The 23,570-nt window shown below is 45.9% G+C and overlaps 2 protein-coding genes across 3 annotated transcripts in view; one reads left to right on the plus strand and one right to left on the minus strand.

Moving 5' to 3' along the window:
• Window positions 1-3,815, plus strand: part of PLCD1 (phospholipase C delta 1) — a 66,667-nt gene extending 62,852 nt beyond the window's left edge. For both annotated transcript variants that reach the window (XM_035129298.2, XM_035129297.2), the window contains exon 15: window positions 192-3,815. In XM_035129298.2, coding sequence (XP_034985189.1) covers window positions 192-280 — 89 coding nt within the window. In that variant the 3' untranslated portion in view covers window positions 281-3,815. The remainder of the gene's footprint in view (window positions 1-191) is intronic.
• The window catches only part of VILL (villin like), a 51,508-nt gene continuing 31,218 nt past the window's right edge, over window positions 3,281-23,570 (minus strand). The window contains exons 10-20 of the mRNA XM_035129295.2: window positions 23,265-23,418; window positions 21,769-21,869; window positions 19,553-19,690; window positions 17,796-17,954; window positions 16,626-16,805; window positions 15,031-15,176; window positions 13,691-13,835; window positions 12,068-12,256; window positions 10,739-10,810; window positions 8,553-8,807; window positions 3,281-6,208 (exon numbers count right to left, since the gene is read on the minus strand). Of these exons, the coding sequence (XP_034985186.2) occupies window positions 6,095-6,208; window positions 8,553-8,807; window positions 10,739-10,810; window positions 12,068-12,256; window positions 13,691-13,835; window positions 15,031-15,176; window positions 16,626-16,805; window positions 17,796-17,954; window positions 19,553-19,690; window positions 21,769-21,869; window positions 23,265-23,418 (1,653 nt within the window). The 3' untranslated portion in view covers window positions 3,281-6,094. The remainder of the gene's footprint in view (window positions 6,209-8,552; window positions 8,808-10,738; window positions 10,811-12,067; window positions 12,257-13,690; window positions 13,836-15,030; window positions 15,177-16,625; window positions 16,806-17,795; window positions 17,955-19,552; window positions 19,691-21,768; window positions 21,870-23,264; window positions 23,419-23,570) is intronic.

Genomic DNA, 23,570 nt, shown 5'->3' on the forward strand with positions numbered 1-23,570 from the left:
GGCCATGTTAAAACTGAATTTCTCCCCCATCTCTATGTTGCATCCTCCGGTCCCCCTGGCATGTGTGAGTCTGATTGTCGCCACTCCCAGTGCCAGCTATTGAAATACTGTACACCAAGTGAAGAGAACACCACAATGTTTGATGTAACATCTCTCTCTCTCTCTCTCTCTCCCCCTCTGATAATCTCCAGGCTATCGCCACATTCATCTCTTGACAAAGAATGGAGACCAGTACCCTTCTGCCACGCTCTTTGTGCACATCAATATTACGGATGCTTAGTAAAAGGACAATTTTCTCAGACCGCTCAAGGGGGAGGTCCCTGCTATCCCTTTCCAAATGAACCTGCCTACCAAGCTGGGAAGAGAGAGACCTCAAACACTACCCTGGTTTTTTTGCCGATGTGGAATCTCCACAACATCCCCGGAGAGCAGGAAGTGGACAGATGAGTCGAGCCAACCACCGCAGAGGTCGTTGTGCCAGCCGCCTTGCTGCGTTTAGAAAGCATCGTGGAGAAGTGCTGTTCCAAGTGCCTATAAAATGCCATGTTCTGTTGTGGTTGGGAAGCTGGGCTATCCTCCTTACCATGGGTAGGAAAACTAAGGGCCGGGGGACGGATCCAGCCCAATCCCCTTCTAAATCCGGCCCGCGGACAGTTCGGGAATCAGCGTGTTTCTACATGAGTAGAATGTGTCCTTTTATTTAAAATGCATCTCTGGGTTATTTGTGGGGCATAGGAATTCGTTCATTATTATTTTTTAATATAGTCCGGCCCCCCACAAGGTCTGAAGGACAGTGGACCGGCCCCCTGCTGAAAAAGTTTGCTGACCCTTGCTCCTTATCCCACCTGCCGTTTCTGGGGGAAAGGAGAAGAAGCACCAGCTTTGCAATCATAGAGAGAAGCACAGGGACAGCCGCGGGAGATTGTTACTTCAGTCCCTTAAGGCTGGGAGGTCCACACACTGGCCACTGCCCCCCCCTTTGTTGTCTCTGAAGACCTCATCTGGACTGTAGCACTAGCTTCAGGCATCTTCTGAGTCAGATCCGAGATGTGGCTTCCCCACTTCTGTGTCCTTTCCGCTTGTTTCCATGCCTCTGTTTCCTCCCTTATGACCGATGGTTCCTGACTGCCTTGCGCACTCGGGCAGCAAAGCGCCAGTTCTTCCTGACGTCACCTTTCAGGGTTTTCACTTTTTAAAGTTTCCAGTCCTTACGATATGTAAGGTAAGCTGAAAAGCGTAAAGGCGGTTTGCGATGCAATTTTGAAAGCTAAGGAAAGTTCTTGAACGACGTGTCCATACGTACACACAGTTTTAAGAAAGCGCGCATTCCGCTGCTGGGTGCTGCAAACTGTGTGTAAATCATTCAAATTAAGCTGACTTGTGCAATGTTTAATGCTGCGTCTAGCAGCAGCCAAAACCCCTCCTTTGCAACTTCTCCGACTTCTGAAATTGAACTGGGCATCGCTCACCTTCTTTCAAGTTGTAAGGACTGGTAAGTTACCCATTGACTGAAACAAGAGATTCTCAAGAAGCTGCTTTCTGGGTCAGTGTTATGGTCTGTGTTTCTGATGCAGTACAGTAGACTAGCAATGTACTCCCAGCCGGATTTCATAACTCTAAAAATGTGATTTTTTAAATATACTGTATTTTTTTAGACATTAAGACGTAAGCACTGTCCTCGGACTTTCCCAAAACAGTGTCAGGGTAGGCATTGGGCTTTTTCAGTTTTAGAAGCTGAGGCAAGTGTGTCAATCATCACGTTGTGAATTTGCTAGATGCTACTTTTTCTTTTCTTTTTTGTAAATTTTGTAATTTTGTTCGATCTTTTTAGAATTAATTACTGTATTACATTATTTTTAGGCGAAAGCAACCAGTCACACCCTCACTTTTCTTAGTAGCTTGGGAACTGTTCTGAATTTGAAGGGGGTGAGGATATAGACTGGGGTTTAATCAGTCTCATAGGCCATTATCGAAAAACGATTGTTGCCTGTGGAAATTTATCCCAACATTAGCAAATTCAGCTGCTTGAAAGAAACTGACTGATACAAAATATGATCATTCTGTTGTTTCAAATATTAGGTTTTCCCCCAGCTGGTTCTGAATTACTACTGCTTTTGAACATGATGCAATTGTATCAAAGATTTTCCGTGAATTGGTGAGGACTAGAAACTTTTGGAGAGTTTACAAAACCTCGCATCAAAAAGCTTTGAATCGGAGTCCTTTTGTGCCACCATTGTGCCTCTTTTACATTACATGTGAGATATACTACAGAATTCATGCCCTCAATCCACCTAAAGCCAGATTCTGTTGATTTCAGTGGGAAAGACTTGAATATGTACCTAATTCTCCCAGTGATATCTACGAGTTTTAAATGGCTCTGGATCTTTGCTGCATGTTACACTGTGTTCTATAGCAAATTGTGAAAATGCTATCCTACTGACAATGTCGTACCAAATCCTCTTATTTTATATGTGGTCCCAGCCTCTAAGACTCACTTCAGATTGAAAAGAGAGGAGAACCTTTGCTTTTCACTGAGCAGAATCCTTTTAAACAACCTGTGGAGGCTGAAGGCTCATTTACACGCAATCTTATCTCATGAGAACAGGCCCAAAGCTTGCTTCAGACTTAGGTGCCTATACTGTGGCGCGTTGCCAAGTGCCAAAGGCCCCTGATTTCATTTCTAGACATAAGAATTGGTCAACAGCACTGGCCAGTTTGCAGTCCCACATCAAAGCAGATGTGCCTGAAAGTGATCCGAGAGAATCTGTGATCTCAACTTGAATTCCTCGATTTGCAGGGAGTTGCTCCCTCAGGGTAGCATCATCTGTGATCAAGTTGACAGGATCGAGGCGTTCATTTGTCAGTCAACCATTTTCACTACCTCTCAGTGTGAATTTCGAGACTTGGCCGGCCTCCTCACAAAATGGCCGCCACCTCCAATCCTCTCATCCGCAAAATGGAGTCTGCATTGTTCTAGAGCAGGGCCTCATTGGAGACACACACCAACTCATCCTGTGTCATGGAAATCCATGTGTCTCTAACCCAACATAACCTCTTGGTTTGGGTTAGGCTTTGCCATTAAACGGGAAGGTGGTTTCTAAAAGCCGTTACGTTTTCTGTCTCTTACGGCGAACGTTATCTTGTTTCTCAAGGCACTATGTTGAACGGTGTTGCCTCTTACCCCCAAACACTTCCACCTGGGGTTTTGCAATAGAAAAGTCACACCTTGCCTTATTGTGGTAACTGTAAGGTCCTGGTCTAGCACTTTTTTAAAAAAAGGATTGGGACCTTATAACTGCCCCAGCCTTATTCTGTTTGTGTAGAAAACAATCATGGGGTGGTAACTTGAAGAAAAGAAAAAAGGACGATGGTTGAGATGCAACTGTAGCTGACTTTTAACAGATATGCCATAAGTGGAGCCCTGGCAGAGTCATAATGCAATAGCTGAATCCAATGGGGAGCCTGGGCTGGTGTAAGACATAGAATCATAGAGTTGGAAGGGGACCAATTGGTCATCTAGTCCAACCCCCTGCCAGCCTATCATTTGCAGTCTTGTACTGTTGTGTTCCTGTTGTTTACACAACAAAAATAGTTTGCCCAACACCACCAACGCTCCCACTTCTTGCCCTGACATGACAGTGGATCTTCCCTAAATGGGTTATATCCCATGTCAGTCATACTGTTGAGTAGACCCATTGGAACTGGCGAGCGCAGCTAATGAAAGTCCCTTTATTTCAGCGGATCTGCTTTTTAGTACGGCTTAGCGAGATATAACCCAATCATTCTGCAAACAAAACTTTTATATTGTGTTTTTTTTTAATTTAAAGCTACAGATTTAGAGGGTTGACAAGAGTACGATATACCGTAAATAATATATTTTTTAATTGCGATTAAAATGAAAAGTAAAAAAAGAATGTTTCTCTGCTTCATCTTTTCCTATTTATTTTTCTTACTGGGTTCAACTGATGTGTAACTGCACATAGCCAACTAAACTGGCTTAGCGCAAGCTCTCCTACCTTGAACTCTGCCCCCACCCCAAATGCTCACTTTTTCTTGAATGGCAGGATTGAACATCTACCCTCCCACCTGTTCTTAACAGAGGAGAGGTTCAAGAAACTGCTTTCTGAGCAAGCATGGCAGAGCCCCCCCCCCGCCCCCAATGATGGTGGGAGCATTTTCTGCTCTTTCCGACACGGCAGCCATTTTGTATTATGCCTGACAGCAGCCATTTTGTTACTGACACCCACAGCAACGTCTCAAGAGTCCAAATGGGCCTGCTGGCCAAAATAGGTTGGCAACTATTACTGTGGCTCTATGTATGTTTTAACCTCCATGTCAGGGTCTCCTACCCAGACACTGGTTCCTTCTCCCATTCAAGATGCGAAAAGTCATTCAAGGATCTCTACCACACGATAAACCATGGTGGGGTCGGCCACAAGTCCTTCCTCTTGGGGGCAAAATGGAAGACAAAACAGGAGCGCCCCAATTTCACTTGCTGATTTCGTCCCAAGTGAAGCTACCGTATGTAGATTTATGAAAAACGCACGCCGCTGGTCACTGATTTTTTTTATTTCGAAATCATGGCACAGAAGTGAACAATGTGAAATGGCCACAGGTAGCTGTGATGGAAACTGTGAGGAATGTTGTGAATTCCTTTGCCACTGGCGCTGTTTTTTCTGGATGTTTTCTCTGAAAGGCCTTTGAGGCCTTTGGATGAGAAAAGGTGCCATTAAACCTTGAGGAGAAAAGCAGCGTGGAGTTACAGCCCTCAGGGTGCAACCTTACACTTCTAGGGTACCATAAACATTCACGGAGCAATCTAGGGTACCACAAACGTTAAGCCCAAGATCTACAATTCTCATTATTTAAGACTCTCTAGGCAGCTTCATCATATACTGATCATCATATTGTGATATTCACCCAAATCCCTCACATGCTTATTTGCCAGCGAAATGAGAGCGGTTATTCCACCAGCACCTCACCCCTAGCCTGACTGGCAGTATAATAATGATAAACTTAGCAACTATAGTCAAGACTGTGACCCCAGACAGTTCACGTGGGGTTCCTCCTCTTTATACCCCTTAAAACGCAAAATCCCAAAAACGCTTCAAAACGTGAGCGATACAATTTCCCCTGGCCCCAGATGAGGCCACTGGTACGCTGCCTTTCTTCCCAATCCTGGCTTCATAAGAGAGAGAGAAAAGAAAATAAGTGAGAGCAGAGGCCCAACGTTTGTTTCCAGTGGCACCCAGACGGATGCTCCGGGGTCCTTGTGAGCACAAGGAATAAGACTAGCCCAAAACATGGCCGCCTGAGGTAAAGGACAAGGTGGCGCTGTCCTCTCAAATTTCATGGAGAGAAGCCATCCAGAAGCAACGGGGCGGAAATGGTCCTCCACCGTACCAGAGGGCAACGTATGGGCGTCTGTCCTCCCGACATCTTGCTGTTGCTGCCTGCCCCTCACCATCTGCCACCTGAGGCAACTGCACTCAGCACTGCTTTATTTACAAAGGAGGAGGAAAGGATGGGTCAGGGTATTCAATTCCATGCCTTCAGATTGGAGGCCAGTTGCTGCATAACTAAGGAGTGTGTGTGTGTGTTGTGTGTGTGTGTGTGTGTGTGTGTGTGAGAGAGAGAGAGAGAGAGAGAATGAGACTTCCCCCCTTCCAAATTTCCAAAGGGTCCAGAATTAGCCCTAGAGGCCAGTCTTTCATTCCCCTTCAACATTGCCTGAAGCTTACAACTTCACGTGGAACCCCTGAATTTCCAAACTCATCAAATGCAAGGAACTTTCTCCCCGCACAGATAAATTATAAAAAGCTTGGCAGGCAAAAGAGGTTGCCGTTTTCAGGCGCTCAGGTGCAGGGGGAAGGAAATAATCTACCAAGCCTTTCTTTGACAAAACTGATTTCAAGACAGGTGTGTGTGTGTGTGTGGGGTCTTTAAATAGTCCTTTTTCATAGTGGGGGCAATGATGGAGGGAAGCACCTTTTATCCAGGCTCACTTCCTCCCACACCCGTGGAGTTATCCCAAAATGAGTTCTAAGGAGCCAGCCAGCCGGCAAGCAGGTGTGCAGGCCGAAAGCTCCTTTGCTCAAAAGAGTCCAAATTGTTTCTTCTCATTCTGCTGCTTCCACCTGGGCATCTGGTAGAACTCGTCCTTGGTCTTCCCAAAGATGTCATAAAAATCTGCGTCAGACAGGTAGTACTGCAAAGAGAGTGAGAGCAAAGGGAAACAACTGAGAGGAGAAGCCTGAGGGGTAACTGGTTCGTTCTGCTCTTGTTTCTATGATGTGTTTAAAAAAAAAAAAAATCTTGTATTTTTATGTTGTGAACCGCACTGAGATCTACAGAGGAAGGGTGGTATAGAACTTGAATGAATAAATGAAATAATAATAATAATAATAATAATCATCATCATCATCATCATCAGTGTGGTTTTTTCTTGGGGTATGCAGGAGTACGCATATCCCTAAACATTTTGTGAATCTTTGTACTGTAATTTTGTCCATTTACTGTATTTATTTTCCCCAAATTGAACTATAAAACGGTGGTTTTCTTAAGTGAAAATGAGAGTAACCCTAAATATTTTCTTAGGGAAAAAAGCACTGATGATGATGATGATGATGATGATAATAATAATAATACACAGCACCACCTAGTGGATAAAGAAAGCAGAGACACATACCGGGTCCTCCTAAAATAAAGGTAAAGGGACCCCTGACCATTAGGTCCAGTCGTGACCGTCTCTGGGGTTGCGGCACTCATCTTGTGTTATTGGCCGAGGGAGCCTGTGTACAGCTTCCAGGCCATGTGGCCAGTATGACTAAGCCGCTTCTGGCGAACCAGAGCAGCACACGGAAACGCCATTTACCTTCCCGCTGTAGCGGTACCTATTTATCTACTTGCACTTTGATGTGCTTTCGAACTGGGACCGAGCAACGGGAGCTCACCCCGTCACGGGGATTCAAACCGCCAACCTTCTGATCGGCAAGCCCTAGGCTTTGTGGTTTAACCCACAGCGCCACCCGCATCCCTAACCCTCCTAATATACTTGCTTCCAATATACATTTGGGGCCGGAAACTACCAACATTAGGGTCAATCTGCATTCCAACCACTTTTTAACCTCTCTCTTGAGATCAAGTGGGTGGCACGAAATTTCAGCCTGTCGCACACCAAGGATTGCGGCACATTCACCATCCTAAACACCAGCTCAGGGGCCTTTAAAAGAGGATTAGGTATGTGGCCATGGAGGATAAAGCTACCGTATGCGTGGCTACCACTCACAAGGACCATGCGGTCTCTCTGTGCTCAGAGGCAGCACATCTCTGGAAACCAATTATAGGGAAGCAACAGCAAGGGAGGGCTAATATGGTGCTTGTGGGGTCCCCAGCAGCACCTGGATGCCTGCTTAGGAAACAGGACACTGGACTCAAAAGGCCTCTCTCTTCGTCCAGCACGGCATCTTCTAATGTCCTAATGTCTCTCACATGCAAGATCAGGAGACCTTCGGTTTCCAAACTGACTCACAGGTGCAAGACCTACCTTATTGCTGTGCTCCTTAGCCTGGCACTCCCGAGCAGACCGTGTTCCTTTTAATAAAACGTTAGCCTCACTTATCCTGTGTGACTTATTCCCAGCACCCTCTCCTGACTGCACTTAAAGAACAGTTTCAAGAACAGTTTCTTTCCTAGAGCAATCTTGGCCTTAAATGGAAACTCTGGACTCTGAAGTCATCTTATTTACAGTCATACCTCGGTATAAGTACGCCTCGGTTTGAGTATTTTCAGTTTAAGTACTCCGTGGACCTGTCTGGAATGGATTAATCCACTTTCCATTACTTTCAATGGGAAAGTTCGCTTCAGGTTAAGTACGGACTTCCGGAACCAATTACACTCATACCTCGGGTTAAGTACGCTTCAGGTTGAGTACTCCGCGGACCCGTCTGGAACAGATTAATTCCATTACTTTCAGTGGGAAAGTTCGCTTCAGGTTAAGCACACTTCAGTTTAAGTACTCCACAGACTGTCTGGAATGGATTAATCCACTTTCCATTACTTTCAATGGGAAAGTTCACTTCAGGTTAAGTACGCTTCAGGTTTAATAATAATAATAATAATAATAATAATAATAATAATAATAATTTTAAGTACTGACTTCCGGAACCAATTGTGTTTGTAAACCGAGGTACCACTGTATTTGTTATATTGTTCTCTATTGTATTGCGCTTATTAGTATTTTAATTTATGTGGAGTGTCTTATTTGAGTTGACATGAGTTGATATAGCAACCAAGAAATCTCGTTGTTCCCGCAAGGGGACAATGACAATAAAGATCTATTCTATTCTATTCTATTCTATTCTAAATGTGTCATTTAAGTGCCTCATTGTGTTGTTCGTGTGAGCTGCCCTTTTCACATAGCTGCTTCCCGTGCCAGCGATGTTAGCCACAGCAGTTGGGTGAAAATTGTGTGAGAAATGACCAGGGAGCGAGCCGCTCGATCAGCAAGTGCCGTGGCAATGATAAACAATATTCAGGGAGGGTTCACCTACCTCTTTCTTGGTGGGGTCCACTCCCTCCGGAAGGTCATCCACCGTCTTGTTGATCAAAGCATCTCTGTGATATGCGCCAGTCCCATTGGTCTCCACGGAGGTGGGGTTGTTGTTGTAGCTGCCGCTGTCGCCGCCACCACCATTGCTGGAGGGCAGTTGGTGTACTGGCGGCCTCCTGTCAGTCTCCAAAACGGCTGAATTGGTGGCAGGCTTACTGCTGGCATTCCTGTTGTTCAAGTTGGCATTTTTAAGGTCCTGCCAAAATAAAGGAAAAGCCCGTGAACAGGAGGGCACTCTGCACATTTCACATGGGGCAAGCATGCCTTGCTAAGGAGCATTGGCCAATCAGAAGTTCCTTGCCACATTCAGCAGGCCCTCAGGTTTCGGCAAGACGTGAGAGCCAGCCCTCGGTAGGCAGTGAAGTTCAAGCTTCTTCCTCCACCCTTTTGCACCTAGGAAATAGCCTTGTACTGAGCCACACCTAGCTCAGTGTTGTCTACACTGACTGGCAGCAGCTTTCCAGGGTTTCAGACCAGGAGTCTCTCCCAGCCTCTACCTGGAGATGATGGTTGAACCTGGGACCTTCTGCTTCCTGAGTGCCACTGGGTGCTTACATTAAGGCCCCCTTTGCTTTACACAAGTTCAGGCTGTCAAGGAATGGTGGGCAACCTCTGGCCCATGGGGCAAATCAGCCCGGCAGGTTTGGCCAATGAGGTCATTTCCCCAGAACCACACCCACCTGTCCCATCTGGCCAATGAACAACTGGGAACCTTTAAAGTGTGTCTCTGATGGTTCCTTGGCTAGTGAGTTTTGCTATTAACACTGTACAGCGTTAGGGGCACATATTGAATTTCTCAATTTACAAATTCCAAAAATGAGGTGTGCTAAGAAGTTGTAACATGGCTTGGGGATTCAAAATATATTTTGGTTAAATTAGCACAATTTAGTTTTGCTCGGTAAGTAAAATGTGTGTACAATTGCATAGAAATCATTAAAAGTGCCTAGTACTTGCAGGAATATTATATATTTAGTAGTAACAGCAGCAGTATTTAGTGTTACCTGACATTTTCAGAAGGTAAAATTAGAATTATTTGGTTTTCCAAAGGTAGTTTATGGGCTTCTTCATGAAATGTAGACTCACCGAGATAAATGTTGTCCAGTCACAAAAATAATAGCAAATTTGGATTCCTTACACCCAAAGGACCCTTCACTGAATAAATTTGGGGGGGAATTGAATTTCACCCCCTAAAATGGCACGTGGCTGCTGGCAGGGCCTGAATGGTGAGTTGTCGATGGGGAGCCCCCTAGCACAGCCTAACCCTGGCGGAATCAGGTTGGCTCAAAGTGCTGGCCAGCTAATTGGTGCTCACAGTAAGCCAGCTGGGATCTGGACTTGATGCAAGCCAGTCATGCAAGGAACCTTCCCATGCAGTCGCAACTCAAGCTGTACCCACAAAGGAAGAGGTTTACCTGAAGTATACCTGAAGGAGCAACTCCACCCCCATCGTTCTGCCCGGACACCGAGGTCCAGTGCTGAGGGCCTTCTGGCGGTTCCCTCGCTGTGAGAAGCCAAGTTACAGGGAACCAGGCAGAGGGCCTTCTCGGTAGTGGCACCCTCCCTGTGGAACGCCCTCCCATCAGATGTCAAAGAGAAAAACAACTACCAGACTTTTAGAAGACATCTGAAGGCAGCCCTGTTTAGGGAGGCTTTTAATGTTTAATAGTTACAGGTAGGTAGCCGTGTTGGTCTGACGTAGTCGAAACAAAATAAAAAAATTCCTTCCAGCAGCACCTTAAAGACGAACTAAGTTTTTTATTTTGGTATGAGCTTTCGTGTGCATGCATCTGAAGAAGTTTTCATGTGCACTGGTATCTGAAGAAGTGTGCATGCACAAACTTAGTTGGTCTTTAAGGTGCTGCTGGAAAGAATGTTTAATAGATTATTGCATTTTAATGTTCTGTTCTGTTGGAAGCCGCCCAGAGTGGCTGGGGAAACTCAGCCAGATGGGTGGGGTATAAATAATAAATTATTATTATTCCAGTCACCTGACACTGTTGTGATGTCAGGTGATTGACAAGTGGCCGGCCCCACCCACTGATTGACAATGTTTTCGGCCCCTGCTGTAAAGAGACGGGTGCTACCTCTGCACAAGGAAGCTGCAGTTTCCACCCTGGGCTTACTCACCACGGTGATCTCCGAAATGGTGGCTACGTTTCCCAAGCTGCTCTTAATCTCCTCGTAGGAGGACTTGCCATCCTGAGAGGAAAGGAAAGAAAAATTGCTGCTGAGATCTGCGAGGAAGCCTTAGTTACCCAAAGAGCAAAGTGATTGCAACTTTATGTGAGACCTTGTTTTCCGAATCAGCACTTAAGCAGTGCTACCTGGTGCTCATTGGGGCAAAAGGGGCTGCAAGGCAGGAGGCCGACAGTAGGTGGTGCCAGAGTCAACAGCAGGCAGAGCCAACAAATTCTACTTGTCCCCTTCCTCCCCTTCCTCCTTGCTGAGTTCTGCAAAGGCAACACAGACTAAGGAGGAAGAAGTTGAGAGGCAGGGGCACCTTCTGGGCTGGTTGTAAGGAAGGAGGCAGGCAGGTGGAAGCAGCTGAAGTTGTACTGGAAGAAGCAATGATCACCAGTGTCGAAGCAATGATTCTTCAACATCTTCAATGGACTGGTCATGTTGTTAGGATGCCTGACTATCGTCTTCCAAAAGCAACTCTATTCCCAACTTAAGAATGGAAAGCATAATGCCAGTGGACAACCAAAGAGGTTTAAAGACTCTCTCAAGGGAAATCTTTAAAAAATGTAGTATAAATACTGACAACTGGGAAACACTGGCCTGTGAGCACTCCAGTTGGAGAAACTCGAACTCAGGACGCAAGGGAGAAACGTGCTAAGAGGAAGGCACGCTTGGCAAATCCACACCATGATCAACTCCCACCAAGAAACCAATGTCTCCACTGTGGAAGGACGTGTGGATCCAGAATTGGCCTCCACAGTCACTTACGGACTCATTGTTAAAACTGTGTTTATGGAAGACAATCTGACTCGGCTACGAGGGATCGCCAAAGAAGAAGAAAGAAGACAGGGCAGTGCACCATTTGCCCTGATGGACCAACCTTCACTGCACCATATGATACCAGGCAGGTAGCGCTGCCCACCTGTTTAAACTGCCCTGCAGTGTACGGTCCAGTTCTGGACCGAGCTCTCAGGCCAAAAAAGCTGCCCACTCCCGTTCTAGTGAACATGCACATTGGGTGAGCATCATTTCGCAGCAAAATGGTAGACGTGTTGCTCTGCTGTCATGGCGCTTGTCTGGGTGAGAGGGAGGAGTCACTGATTTGCTGGCTCTCATTGGCTTTCCAGCTCAGGTGTCACAGAAGCTGAGGCAGAGCAGCCCAGTTTCTAGTGGAACGAGAGAGAGCTCTTGAAATGCGCAACTTTTTGTGGAATTAAAAACAGGCTACCAAACTATGGCCTCAGCGCAGAGATGTTTTTGCTTGCGGTTACTTACACTCCACTTGTACGGGTCCCAAGCGGTGAACCAGCCTGTGAAGTTGACGGGTTCGTGACCTTGTTTCACCACAATAATCGGTGTCCCCAAGTCTCTTCCCGCTGGGTGGGTCTTCAGGTAATCTTTGGCCGAGGGCAGGGACTCCTTCTTCTCATAGTCGTTGGAAGCTTTGCCAACCCAAAGGAAAATCTACAGGCGGAAAACAGGAGGTGGAGAAGAAAGAGGAAGAGTCATTTCCCCCCCTAGAACAGGCATCCCCAAACTGCGGCCCTCCAGATGTTTTGGACTACAATTCCCATCATCCCTGACCACTGGTCCTGTTAGCTAGGGATCATGGGAGTTGTAGGCCAAAACATCTGGAGGGCCGCAGTTTGGGGATGCCTGCCCTAGAAAAAGGCTGTGGAAACTCTTCCCCAATCTGGCTCGCTTCCCACTAACTAGGCCCACTTGCCCCACACCTGACGTCGTATGTGATGCCAGGTAGAGAATTAGATGCAGGGAAATGATATATAATGAATTGAAAAAAATGTTTAAAAATAATTTTCCAGAGTACTTTCTGTTGGGAATAATTCAGAGGGAAATTCCCAGGTGTCAAAAAAGATTATTTAAGTATGCCACTACTGCGGCCCGTGTTTTGTTAGACCAAAAATGGAAAATGAGCAAGGTCCCATCTAAAGAAGAATGACAACTTAAGCTGATGGAATACGAGTGGCTTGCTGGTTTAACTAACAGAATAAGAGAATAAGAAAAATGTATGTTTAAAGAAGACTGGAAAATGTTTACTGAATATATGGGTGAAAATTGTGTTTATTTAAAAACGCTGGTAGCATTAAGATAAATTCAACAGGGTAAATGAGTTTTTGATGGATGTAACAATGGATTACTGAATGGTTTAGTTCAGGCATCCCCAAACTTCAGCCCTCCAGATGTTTTGGACTACAATTCCCATCTTCCCCGACCACTGGTCCTGTTAGCTAGGGATCATGGGAGTTGTAGGCCAAAACACCTGGAGGGCCGCAGTTTGGGGATGCCTGGTTTAGTTCATGTACAGGGATGTATGATATGCAAAATGAACTTTGGAAAGAGGAGAAGGGAAGTCATTGATTTAAGGTTGTTTAAATGAATATTTTGAAATGTAAATTGGGAATTTTTATATAAACAGGAGAATTAGCCGCAGGACCAAGTTCTTCATGGAACAACCAACACCTGCAGAAAGCAGGCTTGAAGTCACCACCAGCGGCTGATGGCTGGAGACTTCAAGCTTGCTGAATAACGGTGCTTCCAATCACCCCACAGGGCTCATTGCAAGCCCTGTGAGATACCCTGAAGTTCCAGCCATCGTTGCATGACGTCATTGTGACACCAAGTGATGGACAGGTGGGTGCAAAGGGGGTAGGTAAGATAAGGACCTGGCCCCACCAGTCAGATGAGGTCCCCCATCCCTGTTCTAGACAATTAATATTATTCAATGAGCGACGGGTATTTATTACTGAGAAGAACGCCCTGTTCATTCTGGAGGGAGGCTCTGCATCCACGCCCAAGGCATGCACGCAAACCTGCAGCAGGGACAGCAGCACGCTTGGGAAAACTCCTCTGCGGAAGCATTCGCTCATCTCCACTGACCTCCTCCCAGGTATCCAGCAGCATGATGTCATCCTCGTCTAAGTCATCCTGGCAAAAATCCACAATCTCTGTCATGATGAACCGGCCCGTCTGATTGGAGCACTCGAACAAGCGGGGCTGGTACTGGGCAAACTGCTCTTGGAACCTGGACGGTGCAACATTGGGGAGGGAGAGACTCTGCGTGAGATGAAGCCACGTCCCTTTCTAACATCCTACGCTGATTCTAACCACTAGGGGGCAGGCTCCTGACTCCTAAGCGGGAAAGAAAGTGAGCTGTCGGCCTCTTAACCGCTACCAATCAGGATGCCAATCTCCCAACGGTGGACGTAGATTTGTATGTTTTAAGGTTAATGTTGTTTAGCGATCCTAAAGAAGCGTTTGTCCCATGAGGTTTTAAAAAAATAAAATAAAATAAAATAAAAATGAGTTTCTGTTTTTCAGGCGAAGTAAACATGTCAAAGAAATATAATATGAAACAGGAAAGCAATACTGAATTAAAAGATGAGGGGCAGTTGGCAAGGTAGAACTTTTCTTTCTATAAGAGGTGACAAAGTGTGTGTGTGTGTGTGTGAGGGGTGTCCTGCCACCAAATTATCTATGCACTTGACTTATCGACTTAGATATCGGAATGAGAAATTTCAAATGACTTCTTGTCGTTTCCTTCTGCAAAGGCATCAGGGCTTGGTGGGAAAAGTATAGTCGTACCTCAGAAGGCGAATCAAATGTTTTGGCTCACAAACGCTGCAAACCAGGAAGTGAGTGATCTGGTTTGCAAACATTCTTTGGAACCCGAACGTCCAACAGGGCTTCCGTGGCTTCCGATTGGCTGCAGGAGCTTCCTGCAACCAATTGGAAGCCGCAGCTTTGTTTCTGAACATATTGGAAGTCAAATGGACTTCTGGAATGGATTCCGTTCGACTTCCGAGGTATGACTGTATATTACTCTGGATACCCAGCATTATGAGCTGTGAAAAACACACACCAAAACACACACATGCTCCTATTGTATATGCATTTTTATCCCCTGCCTTGCCACTGGCAAGCTGTGTTAACCTCAAGTCTGTGGATGTGCATTTGTGGCTATAGACACCTGCCTTATGCTCAGTCAGACCCTTCACCCATCTTGCTTGGTATTGTCTACACTGACTGGCAGAGGCTTTCCAGGGTTTAAGGCAGCGAGTCTCTCCCACCCCTACCTGGAGATACTGGGGATTGAACCTGGGACCTCCTGCATGCAAGGCAGATACTCTACCGCTGAGCTCCAGTGCTTCCCCTGATGCTCTTTTCAGATTTATTCACATCCATTCGATGAAGGGTCTATGGAACCGGGCAACTCTTACCTCTTATCGCTGGCGTAGGGGGCTTTTCCTCCAAGCGCGACCCAGAACTCCGCTGGTTCCTGGCCCTCTAGCACGGTCTGCTTGTCCCTCTTGGAGATAATGTCGGCCACGTTCTTGGCCATCTCTCTCTCGTCCCCACTGCACCCCTGGAGAGGCAGCACAAAACCAGAGCAAATGAGGAGTCGGTACAAAACGCTAGGGAAAGGGTGGGACACTTGTGGAACTGGGACTCAGGGTGTGCAGCCCTGCTTCACATAATTGGGGGTTCTGCGCTCAGTCAGTGTCAGGGACTGTGCTGAGGAGGGCTGCACTGAGGAGGAATGGTGGGAGCCACCCCCTCTCCCTGATCCTGAATCTTCCCAGGAGCAGGAAGACAGCGTAGATTTGGAACAGTGGTTTGCAGAGGGGCATAGTTCAGAAGGCAGAAGCTGGGAAATACTGGATAGGGAACAGCTAGAAGAAGAAGAAACACACTGGGGGAGAGAGGGTTAACGGATTCACAGTCATTGGACAGCATTCCCCACCGCTCTCCCCAAGGTCGAGAAGAGCTCAGAAAGTCTCAGAACAGAAAGGACAGAAGGTACAAGCTCAGATTACAAGATGTAGGAGTGACGCAGATTAATAGGGATGGAGGGGGGAGATAGCCTTAATTGGGAGCACTGCCATTTCTAGGGAGACGTGTTCTGTTGTCTCTCACTGTGATTATTAAAGAATCTAATTGGTAAGATGTTCCTTTCATTTGATCTTCTTATTTACTGCCATGGGGGAGGAAGCCGATTCCCCGAAGCCTGACAGTCAGGGTGCCTCTGTATACTGGGAAATGTAGGTCTGAGCAATTAAAGTGGAGTAAAGGACTCTATCACTCTAGCCCAGTGGTTCTCAAAAGGTGGGGCAGGAGAGAATGGCAGGAAGGTTCAAGGACAATAATAAAAACATTTAAACATTTCAGTATAGTATCAACATATTTTTTAATTTGCAGAATACGTAGCTGCATTGCTTTACCCATGATCATAATATAAAGTAGTTATGTTCTATGTTACAAATCAAGCACTGCTAGAAGTTGTTTCTTTTTGTTTTCCATTGTATTTCTTATTGATAATTTTTTTTTGGCATGGCATGAGCAAATTTTTATTGTGAAAGTGTGGCCCAGAGGGGGGAAAAGTTTGAGAACCACTGCCCTAGTGCAAGAAATCTACTTCAAAAAGAAAGAAAGAAAAAAAGAAACTGATCCTTTTGCGGTTAGCAAAGTGAAGGGGAAATGGATCAGAAAAGGGTGGGATGAATAAATGACTAACAAGATGCATAAACATCCTGCGAGTGCCCATTGTCTGAATAATCTCCCTGCAAACAAATCGGACCGAATTCTCAAGGAAGACAAGATACAACCTAGTCTTCACATAAGCACTCTGCAAGGAAGGCTCAATAAGCAGGTCATCTGGAGCAGCGTTCTTCAACCTTGGGCCCCCAGACTTTGTTGGACTACAACTCCCATCATCCCTGGACACTGGCCAAGCTTGCTGGGGATGGTGGGAGTTTTAGGGGATGGGGACACAAGATTGGAATATGCTGGAGCATATGCCCTAATATTCACCTACCTTTCCACACCACAAGTAGCACATTTGGTTGGTTCTGAGAAGGAAGACATCGTTGGAGTTGAGCGAGGAGGCTCTTGCTGGGACCTCGACAGTCTTGGTGTTAAATTCATCTGTCCCCCTCACTTGGAAGAGCCGGACAGCGGGCTCCGGCTCACTCTTCTGGGCACGACTTGTGCCTCCCTGAAAGAAACAAGGCAGTCTGTGAAGCAGGAGGGTAGGAAATAAATCCATTTGGTTTGCATCTCAATGCAAATTCTTCTAAATTTGCACTTCCTGAACCAATGTGCAAAAATTTGCATGCCTCCCATTTCTGGTGATGCAGTCTTCCAGCCAAGAGGGGTATACAAGAAAGTGTGTACATCAGGGGAAAGTGCATACAAAAAAAAAAAAAACAGCCCACAGATATCAGTAAAAATAGGTGTACAAAAATGGATTTTATTAGGAAAAGTTCCTTGCAGCAGTGTGCACATTGGACAAGATTTTGCACATTAAGAGAAATGAACATGAACATTTGTTGAAATTTTCACAATGCATTGTAAAAAGAATATCGTAATCTGATGTAGAAATGGGGGGAAACAAAAGACTGGAAAAATGAGATATGGAAACGGACAGATCTGCCCAATTCCTTGTTGAGCCACTGCTTTTCCACAATGATCTGGAAGAGGAACACGTAACAGATCGATACATTATCCCCAGCTGCTGTTCCACAGTCTATTGAATCACATTCAGCAAGGTCCTTCTCTATGTTAATCAAATGTTTGTTTGTTTCATCCACTACTTTCAGGGTAAAGCCCCTCACAAAGTGATATACGGATAGAAAAAGAAGCAGACTATGAAGCACTGAGTGGATCCAGACAAACAGACACATGGAAATATTGAATTGGATCGCCTAAAGTATGTTAAAGACAGGCAACTTTAAAAAGATTATGGCCTCCCGGAAAGGGCCAAGCAAATGAGAAAGGAGAGAGTTCTACAACTGTGGAGCCACCCCCAGGAAGGCCCTGTTGGGGGGGAATAGTACTATAGCCACTTTTGTTTTAAAGATGTGGAGTTTTGCTCTCCTTAAGAGAGAGGAAGGAGGGAATGGAAGGGAGGTGGACCAATTTCCAAGAGAAAGAAGGGACTCTGAGGTCCCTTGGTGGGTGTGGGCTTTGGATGGGGAAAGCCTACCTCATAGATGATCAGTTTCCCCTTGAAGATGGAGAGGAAGTGTCTCGGCTCCTTCCCCATCGTCACTCGAACTTGCACCGGCTCATCCCCGTATTTTTTGTCCAGCTCCACAGCATTGAAGGCGCACGCAGTAATTTCATCCGCCGAGGCGTGGCGGCCCTGAAGAAGAACAAGGGAGACACCCTCAGAAATGCAGTGTTGTTCAGACCTGAGGAGGAGTCACCAAAAATGGCTTGCAAAACCGGAGAACGTGGCATTAGCAAAAACGGTGGAAGGGGGGAGGGCTGTTTTGTGAGCTTTGTAAAGCTTGGAGAATATAACTTAGAGGGAACTAGATGACAGCCTTTAGGGTGGTGGCCTGCTTAGGCATGGCCCCCAACGAAGGAATGTGTCACCCGCCCCTCTAAAAAAAGAAACAATTACTATAATAAAATAAATAGGGGGGACAACACACATCTCACCCTAGTGAGGAAGACTGTCCCCATTTCGGTTCTCAACAGAATTATCCAGCACCCTTAACTCTCACCCCAGAGGGAATAAAACTGCCCAGCACCACAAGGGGACTCGCTCAGGGAAGTGTGGGGTGTCTAATAGTTGGTTTAGCTTGGGCTAGACTTGGTCCTTGAGGCAGAGCTGGATGTTATAAGGCTGTTTTTGTATCATAGGGTGCATCCGGATAATTTGGGTGGGTCTTAAGAAAGCATTTGCGGCAAAGCTGTGGCATACAGCTAGAACAATTTCACATTTCATCCCTTAGTTTAACTGCGTTAAAGAAAATTGATGCTGGCTTTTATTTACTTTGTTTTATGTACACTCAACAGAATAATTTTGCAAGTGCTAGTGCAAAGATTAGTACAAGTGCAACAGGACTCTCTCCCCTCGCCTGTGCCCACTGCAACTACCCCAGCTCTGGAGGGTTGAGGGACCCCCAGAACAGATTTAGGGGGCTGGGGGAGAGCATTCTGTTATGCAAGGAGAAATATTTGGACTAATGGAGCAATTTGCTTAGTGCTCTGTTAAATGCAACTCATTGTGAGCACAATTCAAAGTGTTGGTGCTGACCTTTAAACCCCTAAACGGCCTCGGCCCAGTATACCTGAAGGAGCGTCTCCACCCCCATCATCCAGCCCAGACACTGAAGTCCAGCGCCGAGGGCCTTCTGGAGGTTCCCTCGTTGTGAGAAGCCAAGTTACAGGGAACCAGGCAGAGGGCCTTCTCGGGAGTGGCATCCACCCTGTGGAACGCCCTCCCATCAGATGTCAAGAAATAAACACCTATCAGACTTTTAGAAGACATCTGAAGGCAGCCCTGTTTAGGGAAGTTTTAAATGTTTGATATTTTGTCACATTATTATTACTACTGTATTATTATTATTATTATTCTGTTGGGAGCCACCCAGAGTGGCTGGGGAAACCCAGCCAGATGGTCGGGATATTTATTATTATTATTATTATTATTATTATTATTATTATTATTATTTGATTGGATCTGACAATTTAACAGAATTAAAAATTGAGCAATCCCTGCTCTCTCTGGGCAGCTTGGTAGCCTTAACTGTATGCTGCAATATGGAGCCAAAACAGCCTCTAGCACCCTGCACTCTCCAGTTTAAGCTGTAGGTCGATTCTGAAAGTCACTAAGAAAACAGGAGGCTTAAGATGTAAAAAAACACCAGTGTTCCACCAGGCCCAGTTCACCTTCTCAGAGGACACTGCCGAATAATGAAACCACACCTCTTGATCTCAGCCATTACTTACAAGCCACATGTAGATGATGTAATGAGGCCTGCCTAATTTTGTGTAGGTGTACAAGATGAGGTAACAATCCCCGCCATAGAACTGCCCGTAGGTCCTGGGAGCAACCGGAGCCATTTCTAGATCCTCAATCCTCCACACCTATAGAGAGAAGCACAGGGTTCGGAATTCAGGGTTGTGGGGATGAGGTGTGCGCAGTTTAGAAAACGCTGGGCCAGCTAATTTAAAGCAATATTCGTTCTCTGAAATGTGCCTATTTGTTTCTTATTTAAAGCGTCCACACCCTGCTCTTCTGCTTGAAAACATCCCACAGCAGCATACAACTCGGTAGAAATTACACAGACCTTGCCCCTGGGGCTAACAATCAGAAAAAAGGAAATGGCACAAAAGGAAAAAAAGGATGGGGAGGGAAGAGGAAAACAAGCGAACTCAGGCATCAAAGTCTTAATGTTGCGAGGTTCTGCTTATAGTTGACAAAGTAGGCCTAGGTGGCTCTGAGAATGCAGCTGGACTATACAAAGTGGGCTATTGGCTTTCTGAGGCCTAACTGGAATGTCATAGAATCATAGAACTGTTGAGCTATAAAACACCACGAGGGCCATCTAGTTCAACCCCCTGCAATGTAGGAATCTTTTGCCCAGTGTGGGGCTTGAACCCATGACCCTGAGATCCTGAGCCCCATGCTCTACCAACTGAGCTATACCAGCCATATGCCAGCTTCATCATGGGGGCCCAGCTGATATCTTGCCCTCGCCCCCAGCAAATGGCCGCACTGCTCCTTGTCCCACAGCACGTAGAACTGATGACCTCTTGGCCCAGCTGGTGAAAACAGCAGTAGGTAGAAATGGCTGACCCTTTCTGCCTATTGCTTCTTCTCATGCCCAAGGAAAATTGCTACTATCTGGCCAAATAGGTGCAGAGTTTTGTTTCCGTGTTGGGCACCATTACAGTTGTGGTGAGTTTTTTGGGTGTTTTTTTTTTTTTTACGGAACCACCTAGAAACTTCTTTGTTGTCATTGGAAGAATTGGATGAAATTTGCAGGCATGCTAGTCAGCCAGCCTGCTGAGGTTGCAGCACCCCAGTAACAGACCCATTGACAAATATCCTCTGGCCCTGGCCCTCCTCCTTCCTGACTATTGCAACTTGCTTGCATGTTCTGTCGCCCCAGCACTGGCCCAGACAACGGTGGGAGGAGATGGCTAGGAGCGGGTGCTGGGTGACCTTGGGCCAGTCACCATCTCTTCGCCTATCCTCCCTCACAGGGTTGTTGTGAGGATGGAATGGGGAAGAGGGGGACCATGGATGCCACTTTGAGATCCTTGGAAGATAAAGGTGGTATATAAATCCAATGAATGAATAAATAAAAATGATGAGATAAATGGCAGCAGGTGATAAATGGCAATGATGTATAACAACAACAACAACAACAACAACAACAACAACAACAACAACACATTTTATTTATACCCCGCCCTCCCCAGCCCAAACTGGGCTCAGGGCGGCTAACACTAGAAATAAAACAATTGATTAAGATAGAGCTTAAAAACAAGATTAAATACAACATTAAAATTGAAATTGAAATGCAAATTGAAATGCAGCCTCATATGGAAAGAAAAAAAGAAAAGGGAAAGTGGGGGAGGGGATCAAGTTGGGTCCAGGCCAAAGGCCAGGTGGAACAACTCTATCTTACAGGCCCTGCGGAAAGAAATCAGGTCCCGCAGAGCCCTGGTCTCATGAGACAGAGCGTTCCACCAGGTCGGAGCCAGTGTTGAAAAGGCCCTGGTTCTAGTTGAGGCTAATCTGACTTCCTTCGGGGCTGGGACCTCTAGAGTGTTACTATTTATGGACCTTAAGGTCCTCCGCGGGGCATACCGAGAGATGCGGTCCCGTAAGTACGAGGGTCCTAGACCGTGAAGGGCTTCAAAGGTCAAAATCAGCACCTTAAACCTGACCCTGTACTCCACCGAAAGCCAATGCAGCTGGAAAAGCACTGGATGAATATGCTCCCATGGCAGGGACCCCACGTGGAGTCTTGCTGCAGCATTCTGCACCCACTGGAGTTTCAGGGACAGCTTCAAGGGCAGCCCCGCGTAGAGCGAATTACAGTAGTCCAGCCTGGAGGTGACCGTCGCATGGATCACTGTGGCCAGGTCGGGTCTTGCCCAATAACCCCGCAAAATCTGGATCTGGCATCAAGGTAGGGCGGGGAAGAACTCACCTCTACATTTCCAGAGGCATCATCTGCCATCCGCTGTTCAGCAGCCAGCTCCGGTCTCGCATGCAACTGAGTGACGTCAAATTTGACTTGATCTACTTTGGCTGCATATAGAACACAGAGAGATGTTATCTCACCTGGCTGAAACGCATTCTCTACAAGCAATATATGTCATAAGGACTGGGACATGCCTATTTATAGGATGTGCATAGCCTTTCTCGCACACAGCAGATGAGCTCCCCCTTTCAAAAATTTCGAGCTTCCTTAGCGAAGCAAAAAATAAGGCTGGAAACTGGAGGTGAGTGACTCCCAAAATCAGTTGTCCAGTTTTCCAAGTTTAAGGTCAGCTCCCCACATTTCCACATCAGTTTGTCATTTTTAAAAAAATTCTTATGAAAATTAATCAGAATTTTAGTGAAAATTTCTTCCGGCTAGCACAGTTTTTAATGCAATTTTGCCAATTTCCCCTAACTTATACAATTTTTCATCCTTTTTTAAAAAAACAAACAAACAAACACCTACACAATATATGCATTTATATGCCTTACCTTGGTGGTATAGGCATTTTTGTATGCATTACTTAGCTGGTGACCCACATTGCAAGATTCATAGAAATGTGAATCCTGAAGGACAGCTGCCACGCAAAGTTTTGAAAAGTGCAAAATATGTAAGCTTGCCTTTAAATGGGAACAGAATTGAATTCAACCCCCTCCAAAATAATGATGATGATGATAGTAATGATGATGATGATGATGATGATGATGATGATAAAATAATAACAACAACAACAACAACAACAACAACAACAACAACAACAACAACACTGGTTTCTCTGCTCCTTTCTCTTTATGTTTAACATATTTATACCACGTGTTTGTAATGGGAGGAAATCATCTATTTGGGCCAATGGGGATCTCCCTCTCCCAAAACAAATACTAGCTTTCTTCTTTCAATCAATCTCCTTTACCGGCACAGAAAGAATGCATCCAAATAGTAGCTTCAGAGGAGGGCTATTGCTCAGGATTGTAGCAGGGGAAGAAAGGGTTAAGGTCCATCTTCTTCCATGCTCTGACCCCATTAATTCTAATTCATCTAGTCCAGGCATCCCCAAACTTGGCCCTCCAGATGTTTTGGGACTACAACTCCCATCATCCCCAGCTAACAGGACCAGTGGTCAGGGATGATGGGAATTGTAGTCCCAAGACATCTGGAGGGCTGAGTTTGGGGATTCCTGATCTAGTCCAACCTCCTTCAATGCCGGAATATGCTGCTGTCCCATATTGGGCTCAAACCTGCAAACTTAGCCTTATCAGCACCATGCTCTAAGCAACTGATCAACCCAGGCCTAATTATCAGCGCCCTCCCACCCACCCCAAAGGCTGGTGCAATTAGCATTTAAAAACAAAAAAACAAAGAAACTGCTCATTAAGTGCAAAAGTGCATTTAACATCATGTCAACCTTTGCCCGAAGGAAAGAGATTTGGGTGTTTCTGTCTCACCAATTTTGCCAACGTTGTAGGTCTTGCCAAGTCCCTGAGACTCGTCTTTTTCGGTCCACTTCTGAAAGAGTTGCTTAAACATCGCCGACTCCGCTCCGTCGTTCATGACTTCTACGTTCGTGGTGGGAGGATACCCTTTGGCTTGGATGAAACCCTAGAAGGACCCCGAGAAGGTGTCAGCAATTCTGGCAAATCCCCAAAGGGAAATAATTCCGCAAATCTATAACTTAGTGGCCCACAGAGTGAAGAAATGTAATGGTCAAGAAAACATTCATATCCTACAGTGCTGTTACCGCAAAGCAGATG

This window comes from Zootoca vivipara, chromosome 12, assembly GCF_963506605.1.
Source record: "Zootoca vivipara chromosome 12, rZooViv1.1, whole genome shotgun sequence".
Classification (NCBI taxonomy): domain Eukaryota; kingdom Metazoa; phylum Chordata; class Lepidosauria; order Squamata; family Lacertidae; genus Zootoca; species Zootoca vivipara.